Here is a 19,468-nt window from a genome sequence, read left to right as displayed (position 1 = left end):
GAACCTATGAAATACTCTCAAAAAGTACAAACCCAGCCTTCTGCGCAAATGAGCCTTCAACCTCTTGGTTGGCTCAATTGTACCAGACAAGATCAATCAAACACAGAAAAGTATTTGAATCCAAAACAATTACGTATTTCACCCAGGTCTGGTCCTGAGTGACACGCTACATGAACCAGTTAGCAAACCAGCACTGATGACGTGAAAGCTGGTCAGCAGAATTTATGAATGTGCAAATCCAAATTACTGACGATGAATGATAAAATCGCTAGTGACAAACACACTCCTGTTAAGGAAAAAAAGGAAGCCGGTCCAGTAAAGGAAGCAGATGCGAAAATGTAAGTGTTGTAAAATCCCCAAGAGAAGGCGCAGAGAAAGTATCTAAGAAGAGGTAAGTTCAGCTCCCATTCACTTTAATGTCTTCTTCTATGTCATGTAAAAGTACAATTAATGATTAGGGTATACACAGCATATACATGAACGTGAGCACACACACATACGTAACGGTCCCCAACTATCAAAATGGCAGGCGCACAGAAGAGCCAGGCACAACTTCAACGTCTGGGATTCCTTCCTTCAGCCGGAGAATTCTAGAAGTAAAGTGCTAACTTGTTTTTCCCCCCTTTTTTTCTCCCCATCAATAATATTGGAGAGCCCTTTCTGACACAGGGTCCAATGTGGCAGTTAGCTTTCAGTCCAGTCACAGAGAGCTGAAACCATTTTGAAGTTTGGGGATCCTCTTGCAAGAATCATCATGTTGAACGGTGGAGATACTAAAGCTGTCTTGAAGCTGTCTTGGAATCAAATACAAGCAAAACGGAATGTGCGATTGCAGACAACACAAAACAAAACCAGAAGGACTGATGTCCATTTCCTGAACACATCTTTGCTGAATCATTGCTGCTTGGCTAATATGAAACAAAGAAAGTTCTGTGTTTTTTCGTCCATAAATATGGTCAAATCATCACAGTAGTGTTAATGCACGCTAGACTAAACAATGCAGAGATACGCCTCAAAGCACATGAACGATTACTGGCATGTTTCACTTTTGCTACACCTGGCCAAAAACGGGTACAATACTGTTCTATTCAACTCCTCCATATTTATTCAGAAGGCTATAATAAATTACTAAAAAAGAAAAGTTCATTTATTTTTGTTTTCAAATGTTTAGACAGTATTAAAACAATGCACCACTCCAAAAAGCTGGTCATTTTGGGAGATTGTTACCCTAGGCAAAATCACTTGGGTGAATTGCATCCCTGAATCAGAAAAATACATTTTGAGCATTTGTGTTTGCATGTGCTACAGAATGTTTAATTTCCAGACACTCCCTTATACAGCAGTCGCAGCTCTCCCTCCCAGTGTGGCAAAGTCTCTGCATTTCTAAGGAATTTAAAACACATTAGAGTCAAAGCAGAGCAACCACTGAAGAAGAACACACGGGCAAACCGGCCACAGTCCTTTGCTTGTCTGGCACAGAGTGCGCATCGCTGGCGCCCTCTGGTGGCGAGATGGGCCTGGTTCAGAAGGGCCTGGTTCAGAAGGGCAACCTCTGCTCCAGCGGAAGGCTGTCCATCAGACACTTGAGTTGCTCCTCCCCCAGTTTGATCTTGTCCTCCAGCTTGCGCTGCTCAATGATGAGGGCCGACTTCATCTTGACGAAGTGTTCGTAGTCAGCCAGGTGGTCCTCGTCCAGATAGCTGGCCAGGATGTCGTAGACTACCCTCTCGCGCCGGTCTAGGTTCTCCTTCAGCTCTTTGGCATCCTCGTGCTGACGAATCAGCAGCTTGCGTTTCTCTGTTAGCGTGCGCTGCAAGGGAACAGGCATCGGGGTTCAGTGTTCTCTCAGAGGCTACGGGAGGACTGCCTGCTACCATGGCAACTAGTCACACCCAATGATGTCATAATATCCATCTACCAAGTTAACTATTAGTAACGAGCCACGGAAAGTTAATTTAAAGACTGGAATGTGGGCTTAATGTGGCCTAAACAATAAAAATAATTATTAAACAAGAAAAATATTAAAACACAATGCTGCTACAACAGGCCTTGCTTTAAAAACAGGAATACTGCACAGCTGGCCATCAGCTGCACATGTCAGAAATTATATACACTTAACTTTTTTGGGGGTAAAAACTATCAGCTGTTGCAGCTGAGAGAGCAAATTAGCCATTGTTAGCCAGAAAATGGCAGGGCACGCATGATCGCTCTCCTTCTCCACTGTGCCTCTCTCTCCCTCTTGGGAGAGGAAGGGCTTTGGGACAAATACTAGTTGCCTGGCAGTGGCTGCTCACGACTCATCTGCGGCTGACAGCTCTCCCTCACTTAATGCAGTGAATCGGAGACATAGGCTAGTCAAACGCAGTAGCAGTTTTACAATCATTCTATCCTTTATATATTATACATTCAATAGTCATAAACTGTAAAGGAAGATACTCTTAGTTAAATAACTGGGGTAGCAGTGATTGATATTTCAATAGAACTACAAATGTTAAAACAGAACTCTGTGAAATCAGCAGTCCAATACTGCCACTGTTCTGAGAAGTGTCGATTTCAGACAGCACAAAGAAGCCTACATAGTCCTGGGGAAGAGAACGTACACTTTACAGCTATATTCTATATATTGCATATTAATTCCAGATTCCTTTGGCCCGGGCATTTAGCCTCCTTGGCCTCCCGCCAGCTCACCTTCTCCCCCGGGGCGGCGCCCTCCTCCAGCGTGTTCAGGGCGTTCTCCACGCGGGCCAAGCGGCCGGACAGCGACAGCAGCAGGCTCACCACCTTGTCCAGGTCGCCGGCGAACATGCGGAACTTGTCCAGCTCGTTGGGCTTGCACACCTGCTGCACGGTGGCCTCCACCTCGTCTCCCAGGGCATTGTTGGCCTGGATGTCCTCCAGAAGGCTCTCCCTCGCCTCCCGCAGAACCTGCAGCTTCCTGCTCAGGCTGTCGATCAGCTCTTGCTGCCGGGGGAAAGAGAGACACGGGTCAGGAAGAAACTGGTTCCAAGGTTTCCATGAACCTAAAAAACGGGCTCCCATCCCATTCATATCACATTTATATTTTCAATTACTTTAACAGTATTTTTAAGGACACACGTAAAGATTTACAGTCATTTCTTATTGCTAAAATGTTCAATTTCCTGTGAAATTGGGTTGATGTATAATTCATATCTTAAATTTTGTGTCTGCAACGACTTGACCCAGCAATGGGCATATAAGACTGATTTTATAAAGTTATTTCTGTGTGAATGCGTCTCTGGACCTCCACAGGCCTGGCAGCATTGTATACCTTCTTGTTGGCCAGGTCGATGTCCAGCTCGTCCTCAGAATCCTGTTCCTCGATCTGCTCCTGCATGTCCTTCATCTTGATCAGGAGTTCTGCCTTGGGTGCCGATGTGCTGTAGTATGAGGAGCTGGTAACCAAGGCAACCGAGGCCGCCAAACTGTCCTCCTCCTGCCTGGTGGAGAGACAAACCACTTTAACACTGTGAACGTTAGCTAATGATAGTGAACGTTCACCAACATTTTCTAACAAACGTTAATGCTATTGTTAGCAAGCAGGCCAGTTTAAAAAGTATCATGTGTTATCAGGGGGCTAAGAGCTAGTATTTATTTTTTCCATGCTCTGTGGAGTCTGTCTGAATCGACTTTATTTATTTTTATTTATACTATGGTTTTTTTGTCTCCATTTTGTTGTTACAAACTTTATTCGTTTTTATAATTTATCGATTTTATCCTTTTATTAGATCTTAAGTATTGTGTTATCCTTCGTGGCATTATGTCTATTTTCATGCATTTGTTTTCGCTGCTATAAAGCACTTTTTGCTGCATGCTTGAAAAATGCTATACTAATAAAGTTACTATTATGATTAGAAAAAGCAGTGAGTATAAAAAAAGGTAACGAAAGGGGAAGGATACCGAGAGGAGAAGTAGCGAAGTTGAAAATCATTTTAATATTTGCCATTTAACAGATGCTCTATTATATTCTCTCTATATATACAATCAACTTGCTCAGCTGGATATTTACTAAAGAGATTCAGGTCAAATACCTTTCAAGGGTACCGCAGCACCTTGGAGCAATTCCAGTTCTGTATAGGTCCAGAAAACTGGATTCAAATTGTGGTTATATTCCCCAGAAGTGACAGTTGGTTGTGATCTTAGTAGGCCATTTCTTTAAAGTTCTTAAACCTAAGGGTGGGTATGTTCCTGCGCTCATTAATATTCATAATATTCGGAATGCGTAAAGTTTGTCTGTTAATTAACTAATGAATTCTCAGACGCAAAAAAAAAGAGGAAAGTTAGCATTAGAGTAGACCACCTCATTTCAGCAAGCATTTTTAAATAAATGAGTTGATTGTATACGGCAGCAGATGCCGCCTTCACGCAGAATTTTGCATTTTATAAAGAGAGACGAAATGCGGGGGGGATAACGTTATTATTATAAGATTACATCTGATAATCACCCAGACAGTATGGCTGTCCAATGTATAAAGGTCATTTCGAAAGAAGTTTGTCGGTAAGATATGTCTAAATATTTGTTTGTCGAGAGATGTCCTCTGTAAAGTTTGTTACCCACAAAAATATATTTCTGCCTAAGCCACTGTAGTTTTTTTTTGTATTATTATTTCTGTAAAAAATAGTTTTGATCAGAACGCCAAAACATTATCTTATTGCATCCCGCTTCTCTTAACAGTGTCAAAATAAACAACAAATTAAATCTACACACACAAAAAGTGAAGGGGCTTGAATACTTCCTGAAGCCACTGTCCATGTGTGTATAAACAATAGATTATGCGTGCACAAAGCCGTTTCTCATACGTTCTGCAAAATTGCCCTGGTCCAAGTTGCTGGTTAACTCCAGCGATTGTTTCAGCTAGCAGGAAGTCTTAAGTTAATTTTGAAAGCTGCGGAAATTATCTTGAAGTTACCAGACTGCCAGATGACTGCAACATGTAACTGGGTTTCTAGCAAGTGCTTAATTCACATCGGTCACGCATGACTTAATTCACCAGCAGGTGGCAGCACTGCAAGGTAAGTGAAATTTGTGAGAACTTTTGTAAGCAAGATGTCATAAATGGCAAATGGCAGGCATTTTATATAGCGCCTTTATCCAAAGCGCTGTACAATTGATGCTTCTCCATTCACCCATTCATACACACACCCACACACCGACGGCGATTGGCTGCCATGCAAGGCCCCGACCAGCTCGTCAGGAGCATGTGGGGGTTAGGTGTCTTGCTCAGGGACACTTCAACACCGCCCGGGTGGGGATGGAACCGGCAACCCTCCGACTGCCAGACGACTGGTCTTACTGCCTGAGCCATGTTGCCCGTCATGTTTTAGTCTCTCATCCTTTGCAAATATTGAGTATATAGTAAATATATAGTATTCTCAACCCCCTGGCATGTTTAAAGGTACAATAGGTAAGATTTATGTGTTAAAACATTGTTGCAAGACCATTTCAAACCCCTTCATATCATCGAAAAAGGCTCACTGACATGTTGACTCACCCTCTGCCTGTGTTTAGCTCTTAAATTTGGGTTTCAAATATACATTTGATGGACCAACACTCTGAACCAAAACATTGTATAGCTGTATAATAATTCAAGCTCACTGGTTTAAAATTGGTTCTAATTGCCACAGCCAATGGCGTGGGGGGGGGGGGGGTTCAATGTCAGTGCGTTTGCAGAAATGGGAAAGGGATAAACAGTGTTGTGGTTTGAGGGTGTTTGCAGCTGTAATTCCTCTCTTGACTGTTAGAAGTCTGAAATGACCTATTGTATCTTTAACTGGCATGCAGTTACTTACATTTTTGTAGTAGTGCATATTACATGCAGCTTGATTCATTTTCACAACCAACTGATACTCACTTCTAATTACACAGGAGCATTTTCATCAGGAAAAAGTCAGATTTTTAGAAGGCCTATCTTATAAAACAGGCCATTGTGCATTTTGTGATCTGGGTGTGTTTGCATTACCTCCCAAATTTTGGCGGGGGTTTTCCTTTAGAGGCCAGGAAAAGACTGGGGAAGACTCACCTCTCCTCAGTGCTCTTGGGGGAGGTCTGTTTGGGGGGCACTTTCCGGCGCTGCTGTGCCCCCTCCAGAAGTTGCTCGCCCTGGGGGAAGATGCCCTCCATCAAGTCCATTGTGGTCTTCATCTTGGTCTGATCCAGGATATCAGCCAGGGATTTATCCCTCCCCAAAATGTCCCTGGCCAGCTCCTCCCTCTTCCGGTCCTCTTCGGAGCTGGCCACAACTTGCGGGGGTTGAGTTTCCTGTGGGGCCGTGGGGTGGGCCAGGGGCCCCTCGAGCTGGGGTTCGAGCTGGGGTTCTCTGGGCCGTGTGTAGGTGCAGAACAGGGAGTAGGACGGCTCGGGCGAGCCCAGGCTGGCGAGGGGCGGGGTGGCTGGGGTCTCGCTCTGCGGGGCGTACGCCTGGGCCTCTCGCTCCACACTGCTCACCGCCTGGTGCACGATCTTTACTGGAACTTTCCTCACTGAGGGGTTACTCTCCGACAGCTTCCCCTGCCTGACAGAATATGCAGACAGAATAAAAACGTTACTACCGCAGAGGAGGCAATGCAGGTTTTAAATTCCGAAAAGAATTTAAGAAATACTGTGCAAAACAGCCATCTATTATGCTGTATTATATTATATAAATATCCGGTGGCACGGCATGAAGGAAAAAACATTGAGAAGATTTTGTAAGATGAGACAGATGGGGGGCTCAATACGGGTACAGCTGGCTCACCAATCCTGTACATTGGCACTCTTTTGAAGATCGGAAATGAGAACGACACTTGAACCGACGCAATGAACTGCATGCTACGAAGAAGATGAACGGCAAAAAAAAGCTCTGTGTACCCCTTTACAGTAAAATCAAAAAGTGTGAAATAAGAAGTTCTCGTCATGTTTATGGTCTCTTCTGTGATTTTTTGGTTTTAGTTTTTTCGTTTTGGTATTAACACACTATTATTTTATACGGGTTTGGAGATTATGGGCAGTTGGCAGTTTTTGTCGAAATGGGAACACCGCAAGAACCTACAGCTGCAATAGGATGTGGCCATCACAGCTGAAGGATCACATGACATTATGAAATTAGGAAATTTCAACTCCAAGGTTCCTTCAGTACACTTGAAGTAATTACTTGAATTTCAGGAGAAGGAGAAGTCCTGTAATGACCTTCCCAGCTCTGCAGCCTGTCCTGCTCTGAGTTATGCCCTGTTATAAGCAGCTGCACAGAACAGCATGTTGAATCTCCCTCAACAGACTCCTCATAGACAGAAAAGGGAAGAGGGTCTCTACAGACGGCATTGCCGTTAAATGGTTGGGTAGCAAACAAATACATTCAGCTGCTCGCATATAGAGTGTGGAGGACTGAAAAGAAGCAGTGTCAGAGAGCAACAGTGATGAGCCTTGTTAACCCTTTCAGGCGTGAAATCAGAATGAAATATGTAATCAGAATGTTGTGAACAAAACATTCTAATGCTGATGTAACAATCACTTCTGAACACTCACTTAGAATTTAGAAAAGAAATTCAAAGGGTTAAAGCCGGTTACCTGCTGGTAGTGTCCTCTTGCAGGGAGACGGGCGGGCGGTCGGTCAGTCTCTGAGGGACGAACTGCGGGGAGGGGGAGCGCTGGCCGTCCATGGAGGGCTGAAGCAGGCTGGCCGGCATGTGGGAGATAGAGGTGGAGGAGGGGGGAAGGGCAGATGCCTCCGGTTTTGGGAGGACTTCCCCAGGCGGGGTTGCTGGAGAGCCCTGGCTGGGGGAGAGGGGGGACGGTTCTGCAGCGGGACTCCGTGGCGTGGTGGCTTGGTTGCCTGGGGGCCCGGGCAGAGACTCCTGGGAGTCGCTGAGGGGGGACAAACTTTCGGGACGGCGGCAGCGGTCCAGCTTTGGAGGGGGGGGCCTCAATGGTGCGGGGCCCTTCTTCTGGGGGCCTGGGGGCAGAGCCTGGTGGGGTTCCCCTGGGTCGGGGTGATGGTGGTGTAGGGGGGCGGGGCTGAGGGAAACGGGTTGGAGGGGAAGGGCTAGGATGCCGTCGGCCAGCTGCGCCGTCGTTTCTCTCTCTCTGGGCTTGCTGCTCGCCCCCTCAATCACCCTGAAAGTGCAGAACACCCGGAATCACACAGTCACCATCACGCAGTCTGAACATGTCTACACACACTGTCAAGACGGGCCTTCACACATGAAATCCAACGCAAACTGATGACAGCTCTAACATAACATAGGACTGCTAACCATATGGATAAACAAAAACCCAAAATGCCATTTTAACAGTCTCTACGACTGTGGTACTGTAGAGACAGACATACTTCTCCCTTCAATCCCTTAAGAATTTATGGTTTCCACGGCAGCCTGCAGCCCAGCAGACAAAACAGCATTTTTGTGTCCCCGCAGTTCTGCAAGGGGAATGAAATATCCCTTGCCCTTAGTTGCTGACTCAGATGAGGCTTTTTTGCAGTATTTTTTAACTCTTTCAGGGCCGGATTTCATTTGAGCAGTGGCAAGGGGAACAACAAATTTCCTTGGCTGATTTTTCAGTGACCACAGCAAATGCAGAGATGCATATCAAAGAATGTTCAATATAGCTTATTATGTGAACATGCCTGGTAAACATGTGGTGGAAAAAAGCCCCAGAAGAACAAAACCTCTATGCTCTTTTACAGAGAGAAGAGGTTGGAACAATTGAAATGGAAATAAAACAGCCCTGAAAACTCCAAGAAGAAGAAAAGAATGAATAACACAAAAAAAAACATAGATAAATGTGCCAACATCAAGGAATTTCATTCTTAAACTCAGTGCAGAGCGGGTGAAAACGGAATGCACACCGAGCAGGTGGGACCTCCTGATAAAGTAAACAGCCTGAAGGCTGACGGTGCAAAGAGGAAGAAATTAGGAAGAACGGTACCTGTGTGTTTGGAAGAAAGCATTCTCAGCTCTCGTTCTGTGTGTGGATAGAGACAGAGAGGGGCAGGAAGCAAGCCCAGAGGAAAGAATGAAAGGGGAAGGAAGAAGAGATGAGAGGAGAGGAAAAACAGATGGAGGGGAAGAATAGACAGCAGAGAAAGTATAGCTGAGGCTGAGCAAGAACAAGAGAGAATGTAATGAAGAGAGCAGAGGGAGAGAGGAGAGCGGGGGGAGTATAGAGAAATGAGAAGAAGCTACATGAGAGAAGAGCCTGTTGCTCAGAGACAGAAATGGAGACAGAAAAAGAGACGATAGAGCAGTGGTCCCCAACCTTGGTCCTGGAGAGCTGGGTTTTGTTGTAAAATAATCAATTAGAGCAGTTGATTACACAGTTAACTCACCTCATCTGGTTACCTGGGTCACAGCAGGGTGCTGATTTTAAAGTGAAAACAAAAACCAGCAGACCCAGTAGCTCTCCAGGACCAGGGTTGGAGACCACTGCGATAGAGAAAAAGAAAGGGTCTACCATAGATTGAAAAGAAAGAGAGAGGGAGAGAGAAGAATGCGAGAGAGCATGTACTGAAACATGACACTGACAGTATCTCCCTCAGTGTAGGACATGTGGGGGGAAGGGCCGAGCACAGACTTGGGCAAAGCATACGCAAGTCATCTCCTCAAGTTCGGACTTGCTCGCCCTCCGTGCACGGTGCCACTGGAACTGTAATCACACCCCTCGTGTGCTGGGCGGGGGTTACAAAAGGCATTACAAGTTCCCCCTGTAATTATGGCTAATCCCGTCTTCTCAATTGCCGCTTTCATAGCCGCACGGCCTTCTTTTATCACAAGTGCCCTTTGAAATTGGCACCGTGTTGCAAACTAATTCTAAGATCATAAGGACCACAGACAGAATTAAATCGACACCTTTGCCCGCTGGTTCACAGCGGTCGAAGAGCTAACGGCTCGTTCCCTCAGCATGAACACCAAAATGATTGTTAATTTAGCTTATGTTATTATGGGGAAAACAAGGTTTTAGTATGAAAAACCTTTACCTTTTAGGCATTAGGCAGATCAGAGAAACTTTTACAAAAGTGCATGGAAAGGGTTAAAGCGTTATCGGCACCAAGTCTTCAGAATCACGGTTGATAGAAGTAGTCAGCAGGTATAGCCCTAGTAAACCTCCATGTTCTGAACTTTCATGACAAATAATCCAAAAATTACTTCCAGATGGTTCCAGTTTGGTTAGTAAGTGTGTAAAGTCTAATTCCATCCGTTTTCATAAACACTTGGTATGAGTGACATAAAGTGCCATGGTAATAGTGCTCCACTGTGATATTGTGGTGGGGAAGCTGTTGCTAACGAGAGTACAAACCTTTTACAGCTCCTCCTGCATAACAGAGTGAATAGGTGTTCAGACCATCGTGAGCTAACAGTCTTCTGAACACAGGGATGTTGGGCAGTTATTTGCCATTTTCTCTATAATTATTGGTCCAATTCACATCAATGACGAAAATGCAAAAGCGAAAGATATTCAATAAGCAACCATCATAAACCACATTCCCAGGAAAAAACTACAATTGAATTGAATTGACATTAACTTCTGGTGGAAGTGGCCATTTCCCTGTGTTCGTGAGTTTATATTGTAGTGCCATAGCAGGTTTAGGATTTTGGACTTAGTCCTAAAAATCAGACAGGTTTGAGGGTAAATGTCGCATAGGTAGGGAATATCAACCCAGAATAAATGTTTAGGGTCTGTTGATGGAAATTGCAGTGGAAGCGTGGTTACAGTCAGTGGAAGTGGAAGCAGCACACAGGCCGTGACTCGGCTGTCGTGGGGAGCTCAGCTCACCACTGGCGAGTGCAGAGTACATCAGAGATGTGACTGAGAGGAGGGACTGAGAGAGAGGACATTAAGTATTTTCCGTAATTCAGAGCGGCTTTTCTGGATTTTCCTGACATATTATGCATTCTTACATTTAGAGATGGGTATATACTGGAGTTTATCTTTGGTGAAGCGCTTGACGGATGACAACGGCTCCCCCACTCGGGCTAAGAACATGGCGTTCCCCAGCGTTTAAACCACACTGCTGCCACCACCAGATAGCCCTGCCAGATGTCAGCCACAACCACAGGGGGAATGTTTTTTCCATTCGCCAGACTGTTAAAATTGCGCACAGGCCCATTTTCACGTCAACAGAGTAAGGTGAGCGCAGGCAGTAAAACAGCCATTTTTGAACACACAAGCCTGCACATCAAAAAAAAGAAATGTTCCCTACAAAGTTTCATCGACTGGACAATGAGAACAGAGGACAGGTAGCAACGATGCAAACATCAGCCCTGATCAACACAAAGCATCACAAGAAATTCACAGTTCATGCTGAAGTGCAGGTTCAACGGAACAATTTCTGGTTTATGTGAAATGTCATTTTCAACATGCTCCAAAAACAGGATATTGTACATAGGGAAATATGAATTCAGTCTTGCAAGTGACTTGTAGACCGTATCAGTGCAAGATGTAGTCCGTAACGTTGCATGGATCGGTTTTCCTCAAGCATGATGATAAATATATAAAGGAAACTCACCCACCTTGCAGGAAACTGCCCAACAAGTCCAGGTAGCAAAGGACAGGTCAGCTTTCAATAAAATGGGGACGCAAGGCTTCATAAGATGTGAGGAGCTCATCATGCATCCTCAGTGGCTCACAAGTAAAACTTTTATCATGACTTCCACCTTCCTGAATGCTACTGAGCAAACTCTTTTGATAGGTTGGAACAATTCATAGTGACAGCTTACAAGGTCAGTCACCAACCCCTTCACTCCCTCCTTTAAGTTGTCCACTGGCTTGTGTTAATCAGATGCCAACAGCCAGCACTACATGGGTGGAGCAGCACCCCACCCGCTGCTTATCTCCTGACAATCGCTGTTCAGCTGAATGCAGGCTGCTGATCCCAGCCAGCTGATGACCATCACCTCCTTAGGCACTATGGAGGTGTGGCAGGTAGAGTGCAAGCCAATGGCAAGCCAAGATGTTTATCCGGTCCCCTTTAAAAGGTGTCATTTGGGAGGACAAAACTGATTTCAGGGACAGGAAAAACCAGTCTGGTTCCTTTGGGCAAGTTTAATCAGAAAAGGCCCACTGATAAAATACAGGAAAAACCTTCCTCCATGCTGTCTACAGGATCTTATTTAGAACCTGCTGTTCACAAGAAGATTGCAGAAAGTTATGGAGCTGACATGCATGACAAATGCAGGATGTGAATAAAAATCTCAACACTAACACCAATGGGGACGGGTTTAGAGGTCACAGTTTAGTTTAGTTATCCAGGTAGAACAAAGATGAAGATGCAGAAGGCAGCATGCAAAATGCATCATGCTTCACATAGTTTGCTTACTGTGGAAGAGAGAAAGAAAGCTTCAGCCACCCAAGGAAGCCGATTGAAAACACCTGCAAAGTGTGAAAGGAAGAATGTACCATATGCTTTGCACTGAATTATTGGAGAGGAACGTTTCATAACAAGAATTCCGACACCGATTCAACAGGGCAACAGAACAGTTGTGCCACATAAGTGCTAAGCAAAAGAAATGAGACTGAACAAATAAAGTTTGCTCTCTTGACATCCTTATTTAATGTTACTTCTGAGAACAAACTCTAACATGTTTAACCTGTATGTAACCTGTCATGTATTGATTTCCCTGCCCCCTATCTCATGACTTCATCGCAAACACCCCTCTGGGTGTACACACAGGTGTAGGGCTGCCCCCAGGCTGTCTGCTAGCCTCGGCAGAACATCACATATAGAGCTTAGAGCTTAGAGCGTATAGCTTGAGCCTAAGCACTGTTAGGACTAGGGTTGGATCTTGGAACCTGGAATCACAGGATTCACAGGATTTTAGTCTAGTCTCCCAAGAAAATTAATATGAGAACATGGGATTTTTATATTCCTGGGAATGGGAAAAATCTTAATATGCAATTAATAGTTAACAAAAATTTCATGCGATTATCTAATCAGCCAATTGTGTGGCAGCAGTGCAATGCATACAATCATGTAGATACAGGTCAGGAGCATCAGTTAATGTTCACATCAACCATCAGAACGGGGTCAAAACCTAAGTGACTTTGACCGTGGAATGATTGTGGCACACAGGGTGGTTTGAGTATCTCATAAACTGGTAATCTGGGATTTTCACGTACACTAGTCTCTAGAGTTTGCAAAGAATGGTGCAAAAAAAACAAACAAAATCCAGTGAGCAGCAGTTCTGCACCTTGCAGAAAGCCCTGTTAATGAGAGAGGTCAGAGGAGAATGGCTGGTTTAAATATTACAATAAGCTATGTCATGTTTCTGTTTTATTTTTTGAAGAATATTTCAGATAGGCCTACTGTTTTTTGCGGAAATAAAAATCCAGTCAGGAAATGTGCATGATCGCAAACTGTTTCTAATTTTATTAGGTATTTATCAGACTTATTTTTATTTTTACTTATTGGTAAACTAGTACTAATTAAGTGTTTACCAATAAATGTTTAACTTCTGCTGCCACTTATAGGTTTGATGCTCTCTTGAGAGATTGAGAGATGCTCTTCTGCATTGAGAGATGCTCTTCTGCATACCGTTCGGTTATTTCCATTACTGTCACCTTCCTGTCAGCTTTGACCAGTCTGACCATTCTCATCTGACCTCCATCATTACAATGCATTTTTGCCTGCAGAGGTGCTGCACCATTCTCTGCTAATTCTAGAGACTGTTGTGCGTGAAAATCCCAGAAAATGAGCAGTCTGAGATACTCAAACCACCCTGTCTGGCACCAACAATCATGCCATGGTCAAAGTCACTTAGATCACATTTCTCCCCCATTCTGACATTTGGTCTGAAATCAGCTGAACCTTTTGACCATGCCTGGTTGCTTTTATGCATTTAGTTGCTGCCAAATGATTGGCTGATTAAATAACAAGCTGATGTACAGGTCTATCTAATAAAGTGATCACTGAGTTTCTGCATGTATTCAACCTCAAAAAAGTTTCTAAACGACACTTCAAGTTTGTAGGAGAATCTTTTGATTCACGGGGTGGGGGGCAGCATATTTGCATATTGTATTTAATTCAAAACATTAAGTGCCTTTTCAAACAAAATTATTATTGTTGGAGAAAATGACAGCAGGAGCCATAAACACAAGACAATAACGCTTACGCAGATACAGTAGAGTTAGGTGTCCGGTGTCTGGACGGGTTTAGAGGATAGGGGACAGGATATGGGGTGTTCTCAATGCCAAGAACGCAAAGCCCAGAACACAAAGTTCTTGCTTCTTTGCTTTGTTGGTTTTGGAACAGGACTTAGGTCTTTACATATGATGTCATGTGAGTTCACAAGACCGCACGTCGTATACACATCGAGAAACACCCAAACAGTTACATGGGGCAGGGAGCACAGTCAGAAAAACAAGCTGCAGGAGAATGCAATGAGGAAGGTGGTTTCAACATTTGGAGCTGAACTACGCTGCTAAAATGACCCTGATGCTTTCTCTCAATGGGTAGTCAACGCTCCAGTGCATTTCAGTTCAGAAGGCCGGGGTAGTGTCCTGCCTCTCCTGCTCCCTGTGTCCAGCAGACAGGGCCTGCCATGTGCTCTCCGTATCCGTGCCCTCTCTATGGGCTGCGTAAACCCTGTCATCTGCTTGGCTGTAAATAAGCTTCTTACGCTAAACTGCTAGCTTACAGTTTAACCCCATTGCCACGGTACAGCTGAGACCAGGATGACTTGCTCAGCTGGAGATTCCGGCTGCTCTTCAAATTGAATCATTTGGTTAAAAGCACACAAACTCAAAGCACAAAGAATGGTAAACAAATCTCTCATTTGGTTCCCATTTCAAAATTTCTAGAAATTGCTAACTTGATTTTTTTTTTGCAGGGGCTTGGTTTTGGTTGTCAAATTTGAGCAAAATTCACACACAAATTCACAAAACAAAAGCCTCAGGACCAGACTTACTAAGGAAACAGTTCCCATGCAAAAACATTTACTCCATTGTACTTATTTATGGTTGCAAATTAAAAACAATTTTACAAAGACTTTTACTAATTACTCAGTCGAAAAAATGTAACACCTTCATTCACAAGTTGTGGTAGGAAACACCCATAAAACATCAGAAATATGGTACGCTTACATGTACAGATTACAAGACGCTGGGAAATGGGTATGGAGCTACCACAAGAAAAAGAAAACTCAAAGGAAATACAGGTAGCCTAATGGTCAATGAGGTGTCGCTGCTTCATGCCGTATTACAGCATAGGAATACAATAGCAACAGAGAGGGAAAACTTTGGAGTGACATCACATTTTCAAAATTAATTCTAATAGGTAGGCCTATAATAAAATGAACAGTAGGCTAGAGGATGAAAAGAAAAAAGTATGATCTTAGACAGTGTACTGAAAAAACCGTTACTGCATGGGTGTGGACCAACTATGAAAAGAATATTAACACTGATAGTGAAAATTCAATGAGAAAGTCATGGGGGTACAGAAGGAATGTACATTAATGGACTTGTAATGGGAGAAGGCAAAACTGTATTCACAATCCATTATATAAGCTAATGAACATGTTTGCAGTGTTAAAATCCAAAACTGCGTTTTGTTTATTTTTTATATATACTATTAGCAGACTTAAATTTAAGTCTTGCATCCTTCCAAAGATAATTGGACTTTATATCTGAAAATACATTAGAAGAGACTAATAGAAACAGGTGTGAAACAGAATGAAGTCCTATCTCCTTTCCAGAGAGTTACAGATGCATTCATTTGAACATTTAACATAACTTATCACTTATGAATATAGTTTTTTGTTATAACTGCTCTACATGCGTGTTCTGCTAAATGACTAAAATAAAATTTAAAAAAGTGTAAAATGCGCATAGCCTACAGCTGAGCACCCTTCACCATCATCATGCGTATAAGCTATAGGCGAGGAGTTAAAAAAATTCTCACGCACAGGAAAGATTCACAATTAATGCATGCTTTAGTAAATCAGACTGAACACTTAATTGTTTCAGCACCTTCGCCCCAGGTATACATATACATGAACATGAACATATTTACCTATGCATCATCTGGAAAAATGCAGAGTGACCCATTCACCACAAATTGCATCATAATTTGACCCCATTGTGACAGTTTAGAAAATCCCATGTCGATATAGGAGAAAATCTGGCCCTCAGACTTAAATGCAAAAAAAAAATTATAATGAGTTCAGCATTCTCTACATTGAGAGTTCATGTTTTTGTTAAAGCTGTCCCTTTTCTTGCCTCAAGACTCATAAGGACATAAAAATACTAATGGACTAATATATATGTTTTTTTTAAAATCAAGCTTCTGCAAATCAAAGTAGCCTGTAAACAGAGATAAAACCAGTATTTCTGACTTTGCCTGCAGCCCACATAATGCATGAGGCATTGTGAAATAAAATATTTCTACAGGTTTCAACTAGCAAGCAATCAGTGGACATTACACTACTCCAGCAGTCTCAAAAGTGAACATAATCCATGAAGTTTGGAAATCACTGCGCATCATTTCCAAAACATTTTCACAAAACAGGAGGGATTATGGTCAAAGAAAATTAGTATGTTTTACAATTCAGTATTCCATTACCTGACAAGTCCAAATTAATTTTACTTAATTTTCTGAGTTGACGGTACTGAAATGGAATAGACTCAAACCTTGCAACAGAGGCTCATAAATGTCACTGGTACTATATCATTTGAAGCTGGCAGGGGTGAAGAAAGCACCAATCATGGGGAGAGGGCACAAGGAATGTGCAAGCACACATAAACGGCTGAAGAAGTGCCTGGGGGAGGGCCGGTCATGCCGCCTGGTGCAGACGCATGGCCACTAAAACTAACCTAGTTATTTGGTAGATAATGATGAATTAAAAGACAAAGTAAATGACAACGACCCAAACTTGTATTGTGTTAGCATGTTTCATGAAAAAAATATGAAAGCACTTAAACGCATGTTCAAGACCCTATTTAGCGGCCTATTGATTCACTACCTCCCTGTTCCTAATGTAATGTGCCATGCAAGGGGAGATTTCTCTAGGAGCAAGAGCTCAAGACCAAAGGTATTAGTGCAGCTTACTGATAGCTGCAGCCTACTGAACACAACCCGCAAACACTGACAACGCAACATCACTTACCCTGGCTATTTTCAGAAAGTTAAGACAATTTACTTGAGATCCAAGAAACGTGCCAACTCAGACATGAAGCAGGAAAGGCAGAAGCCAGACCACGCAGTGAAAGTTGACAATGATTGTGATCTGTCTGTTTGCATTAGCATGTTTCCCGTACTGAACCGCTGAGGGTGAAAATGAGCATGCTGTCTCACCTGGGAACAGTTGTCTCCTGTCCGGCAAGTTTAGGCTCCGCTTGAGAATACTCGGCAGACTTCCTTCCCGCGACTGGAATGTTCTGGAAAGCAGATATAATAACAACGAACCTGAAACAAACTCCCCAAAAACACGCCAAGGCCTTTTTCCATCTGAAGCAAAAAAACAAAACACAAATTCTTGTCCTGTTGTAGAGTAGGGTCCTGTTTCACGGCTTTGTCCCCAGATCTGAAATGCAAACCTCATGACGTGGCTTACTGTACCCTCAACTGCTGCCTAACAAGTTATTTTTACATTACAGTATCAGCTTTGTTAAAGAAGGGGGAAAAATCACCCTTGTGTTTGGCTTTTGTTTGAGGGTGTGTCTTTATGTACAGCCTCGGGTTTATCTATGACTTAACTGGTTCCTTTATATTTGGATTACTCATTCATCCTGTCTGTCCAAAGGTAAGAAAGGCCTAATTTATTATGATATGACTTTTTTTCTAACATGCAAAAATAACATAGGTGAACAAGGCTTGGCAAATGACAGGGCCTTGTTCATTATTTTAATCTCTTTAATTTCTTCAGCTCCAGTGTTGTAATATTATTTTAAGAGGAATGGCTGAACAAAAAGGACATTGATAAATGTTTCTGTCACATTGGTAACACACACTCAAATTATAATAAAATAAATTGTATAATCTAATTGTATAATTATAATGGGAAAATTAAGGATAGAGTATAACATTTCTGCTGCATGTGTGTGCAAATATGTGTTTATGTGTTCGACTGCAATGAGAAGGAGAGAAGTTGACTGATCCTGACCTCTCCATGGAAATCGGCGGACGGAGACGATCGGGACCGCTCATGGACGTATGAAGGTTTGTTCCGCTCCTCCACACCAGGGTCCAGGATGTTGTCAGCAGAGTGGTATCTCCCAGAAGGCCTTGCTTCCGTTGGTTTCCTCTGCACGTTCCAGGTGGCCTCATACTCAGCGAAGGTGCCGAGACGGTGCTGCTCCAGTTGGGCCTGCCTGTCCACGTGGGCGGGCTCAGGCTCTTCTGGAGCCCCCATCAGCCTGCTTTCGCTCCCCGGATAGGATTCCCTACCGGGTTTGGGTTCACTCTGGTCCTCAGGAGAGCTCCGTTGGGCCTGCTTGGGTGCAGGCTTCAGGAAAGCCAGCCGGCCGGTTGCCTCAAAGAAATTACGGCGGTCGGCGAAGGACCCGCTGGCTTCACCACGGGTGAGCTCCACCACCACGCCCACCTCGTTGATCTTGTCCGGCTCGGAGAATGAGCGCAGCCTCTTCTCCGCGGAGAAACGCTTCCGGCCCCCGATCCGGGACACCTGGGTACCCACGGCAAGCGGGGCCGGCCTGCCCTGGAGCGGCAGGGTAGAGCAGGAGGACGGGGGATGGGGGAGCCCATCAGCCCCAGCAGAGTTCTCCTGCTGCACAGGCTCCAGGTCTCTCCTCCTGAAGGACGTGGCCTGCAGGACTCGAGCCTGAGCCTCCTTCAGGTTGTCCTTGTAGGAGCTGGTGAAGGAGCCATCGGAGGAGGTAGATGCCGAGTTGGTGGAGGCCTCAGTGGAGCTGAGCCTCCAGGCCTCTTGCTCTGCGTTGTCTTCCTCGACCTCGCTGGGCCCGGTCAGGGTGGCTGCGCTCCTGCTCTTCTGCAGCTGGGCTCTCTTCATCTGAATCTCGTTGCGCAGAGTGGTGGCGAAGCGGTCGCTCCGTCTCACCTGCTTACCCCCCTGGGGGGCTCCTTCTGCTCCAGCCTCGTCGGTCCGGGGGTCCGACCAGGAGACCACACCCTCCCGGGAGAGAGAGTGCAGCATGGGGGTGGTCTGGGGACAGATCTTGCCATCCTCCCGGGACAGCCAGGGTTCGCACTGCTGCTGGACATGTCTCTGCTGGCAGGCCCCACTGTGCTTGCTGGGAGGGTAGCTCATGTAATTGGGCTCTGCGATTGGCCCAACGGCCGCCCTCTGGCCGCCCCTCTCCTCGGGGCCAGGTTTTGGAGCAGCGGAGGCCAGTCGGTCAAGGTGCGGAGCCTCCTCTCTCCTGGTGGTGCCGTTGCTGTCCTTCCCACCCTCGCAGGCCTGCTGCGGCACAGGCAGTGGGTTCTTTGCTTTGTGGGCCTTCTGGGGAATTGTGGCAGAACCCCTGATGCCCAAGCTCTGGGAGGCATCCAGCCCTGCCCCCAATCCC

The 19,468-nt window shown here is 44.6% G+C and overlaps 2 protein-coding genes across 2 annotated transcripts in view; both read right to left on the bottom strand.

The window, feature by feature from the left end:
* Positions 1–396: 396 nt before the first annotated feature.
* On the bottom strand, positions 397–19,454 carry LOC133124073 (protein Shroom2-like). The gene is made up of 7 exons (XM_061234941.1): positions 18,085–19,454; positions 17,277–17,359; positions 7,562–8,107; positions 6,039–6,530; positions 3,290–3,458; positions 2,689–2,961; positions 397–1,810 (listed from the first exon to the last, which is right to left on the bottom strand). Exons 1-7 carry the CDS (start codon positions 19,207–19,209, stop codon positions 1,538–1,540), a joined length of 2,961 nt encoding a protein of 986 aa, XP_061090925.1. The 5' UTR covers positions 19,210–19,454; the 3' UTR covers positions 397–1,537.
* LOC133123482 (protein Shroom2-like) overlaps positions 19,298–19,468 on the bottom strand; it is a 48,623-nt gene continuing 48,452 nt past the window's right edge. The window contains exon 5 of the mRNA XM_061233950.1: positions 19,298–19,401. Coding sequence (XP_061089934.1) covers positions 19,298–19,401 — 104 coding nt within the window. The remainder of the gene's footprint in view (positions 19,402–19,468) is intronic.

The sequence above is a fragment of the Conger conger genome, chromosome 3 (genome assembly GCF_963514075.1).
Source record: "Conger conger chromosome 3, fConCon1.1, whole genome shotgun sequence".
Classification (NCBI taxonomy): domain Eukaryota; kingdom Metazoa; phylum Chordata; class Actinopteri; order Anguilliformes; family Congridae; genus Conger; species Conger conger.
Note: the sequence above shows the minus strand (reverse complement) of the source record. Positions and strands in the feature narration are given on the sequence as shown.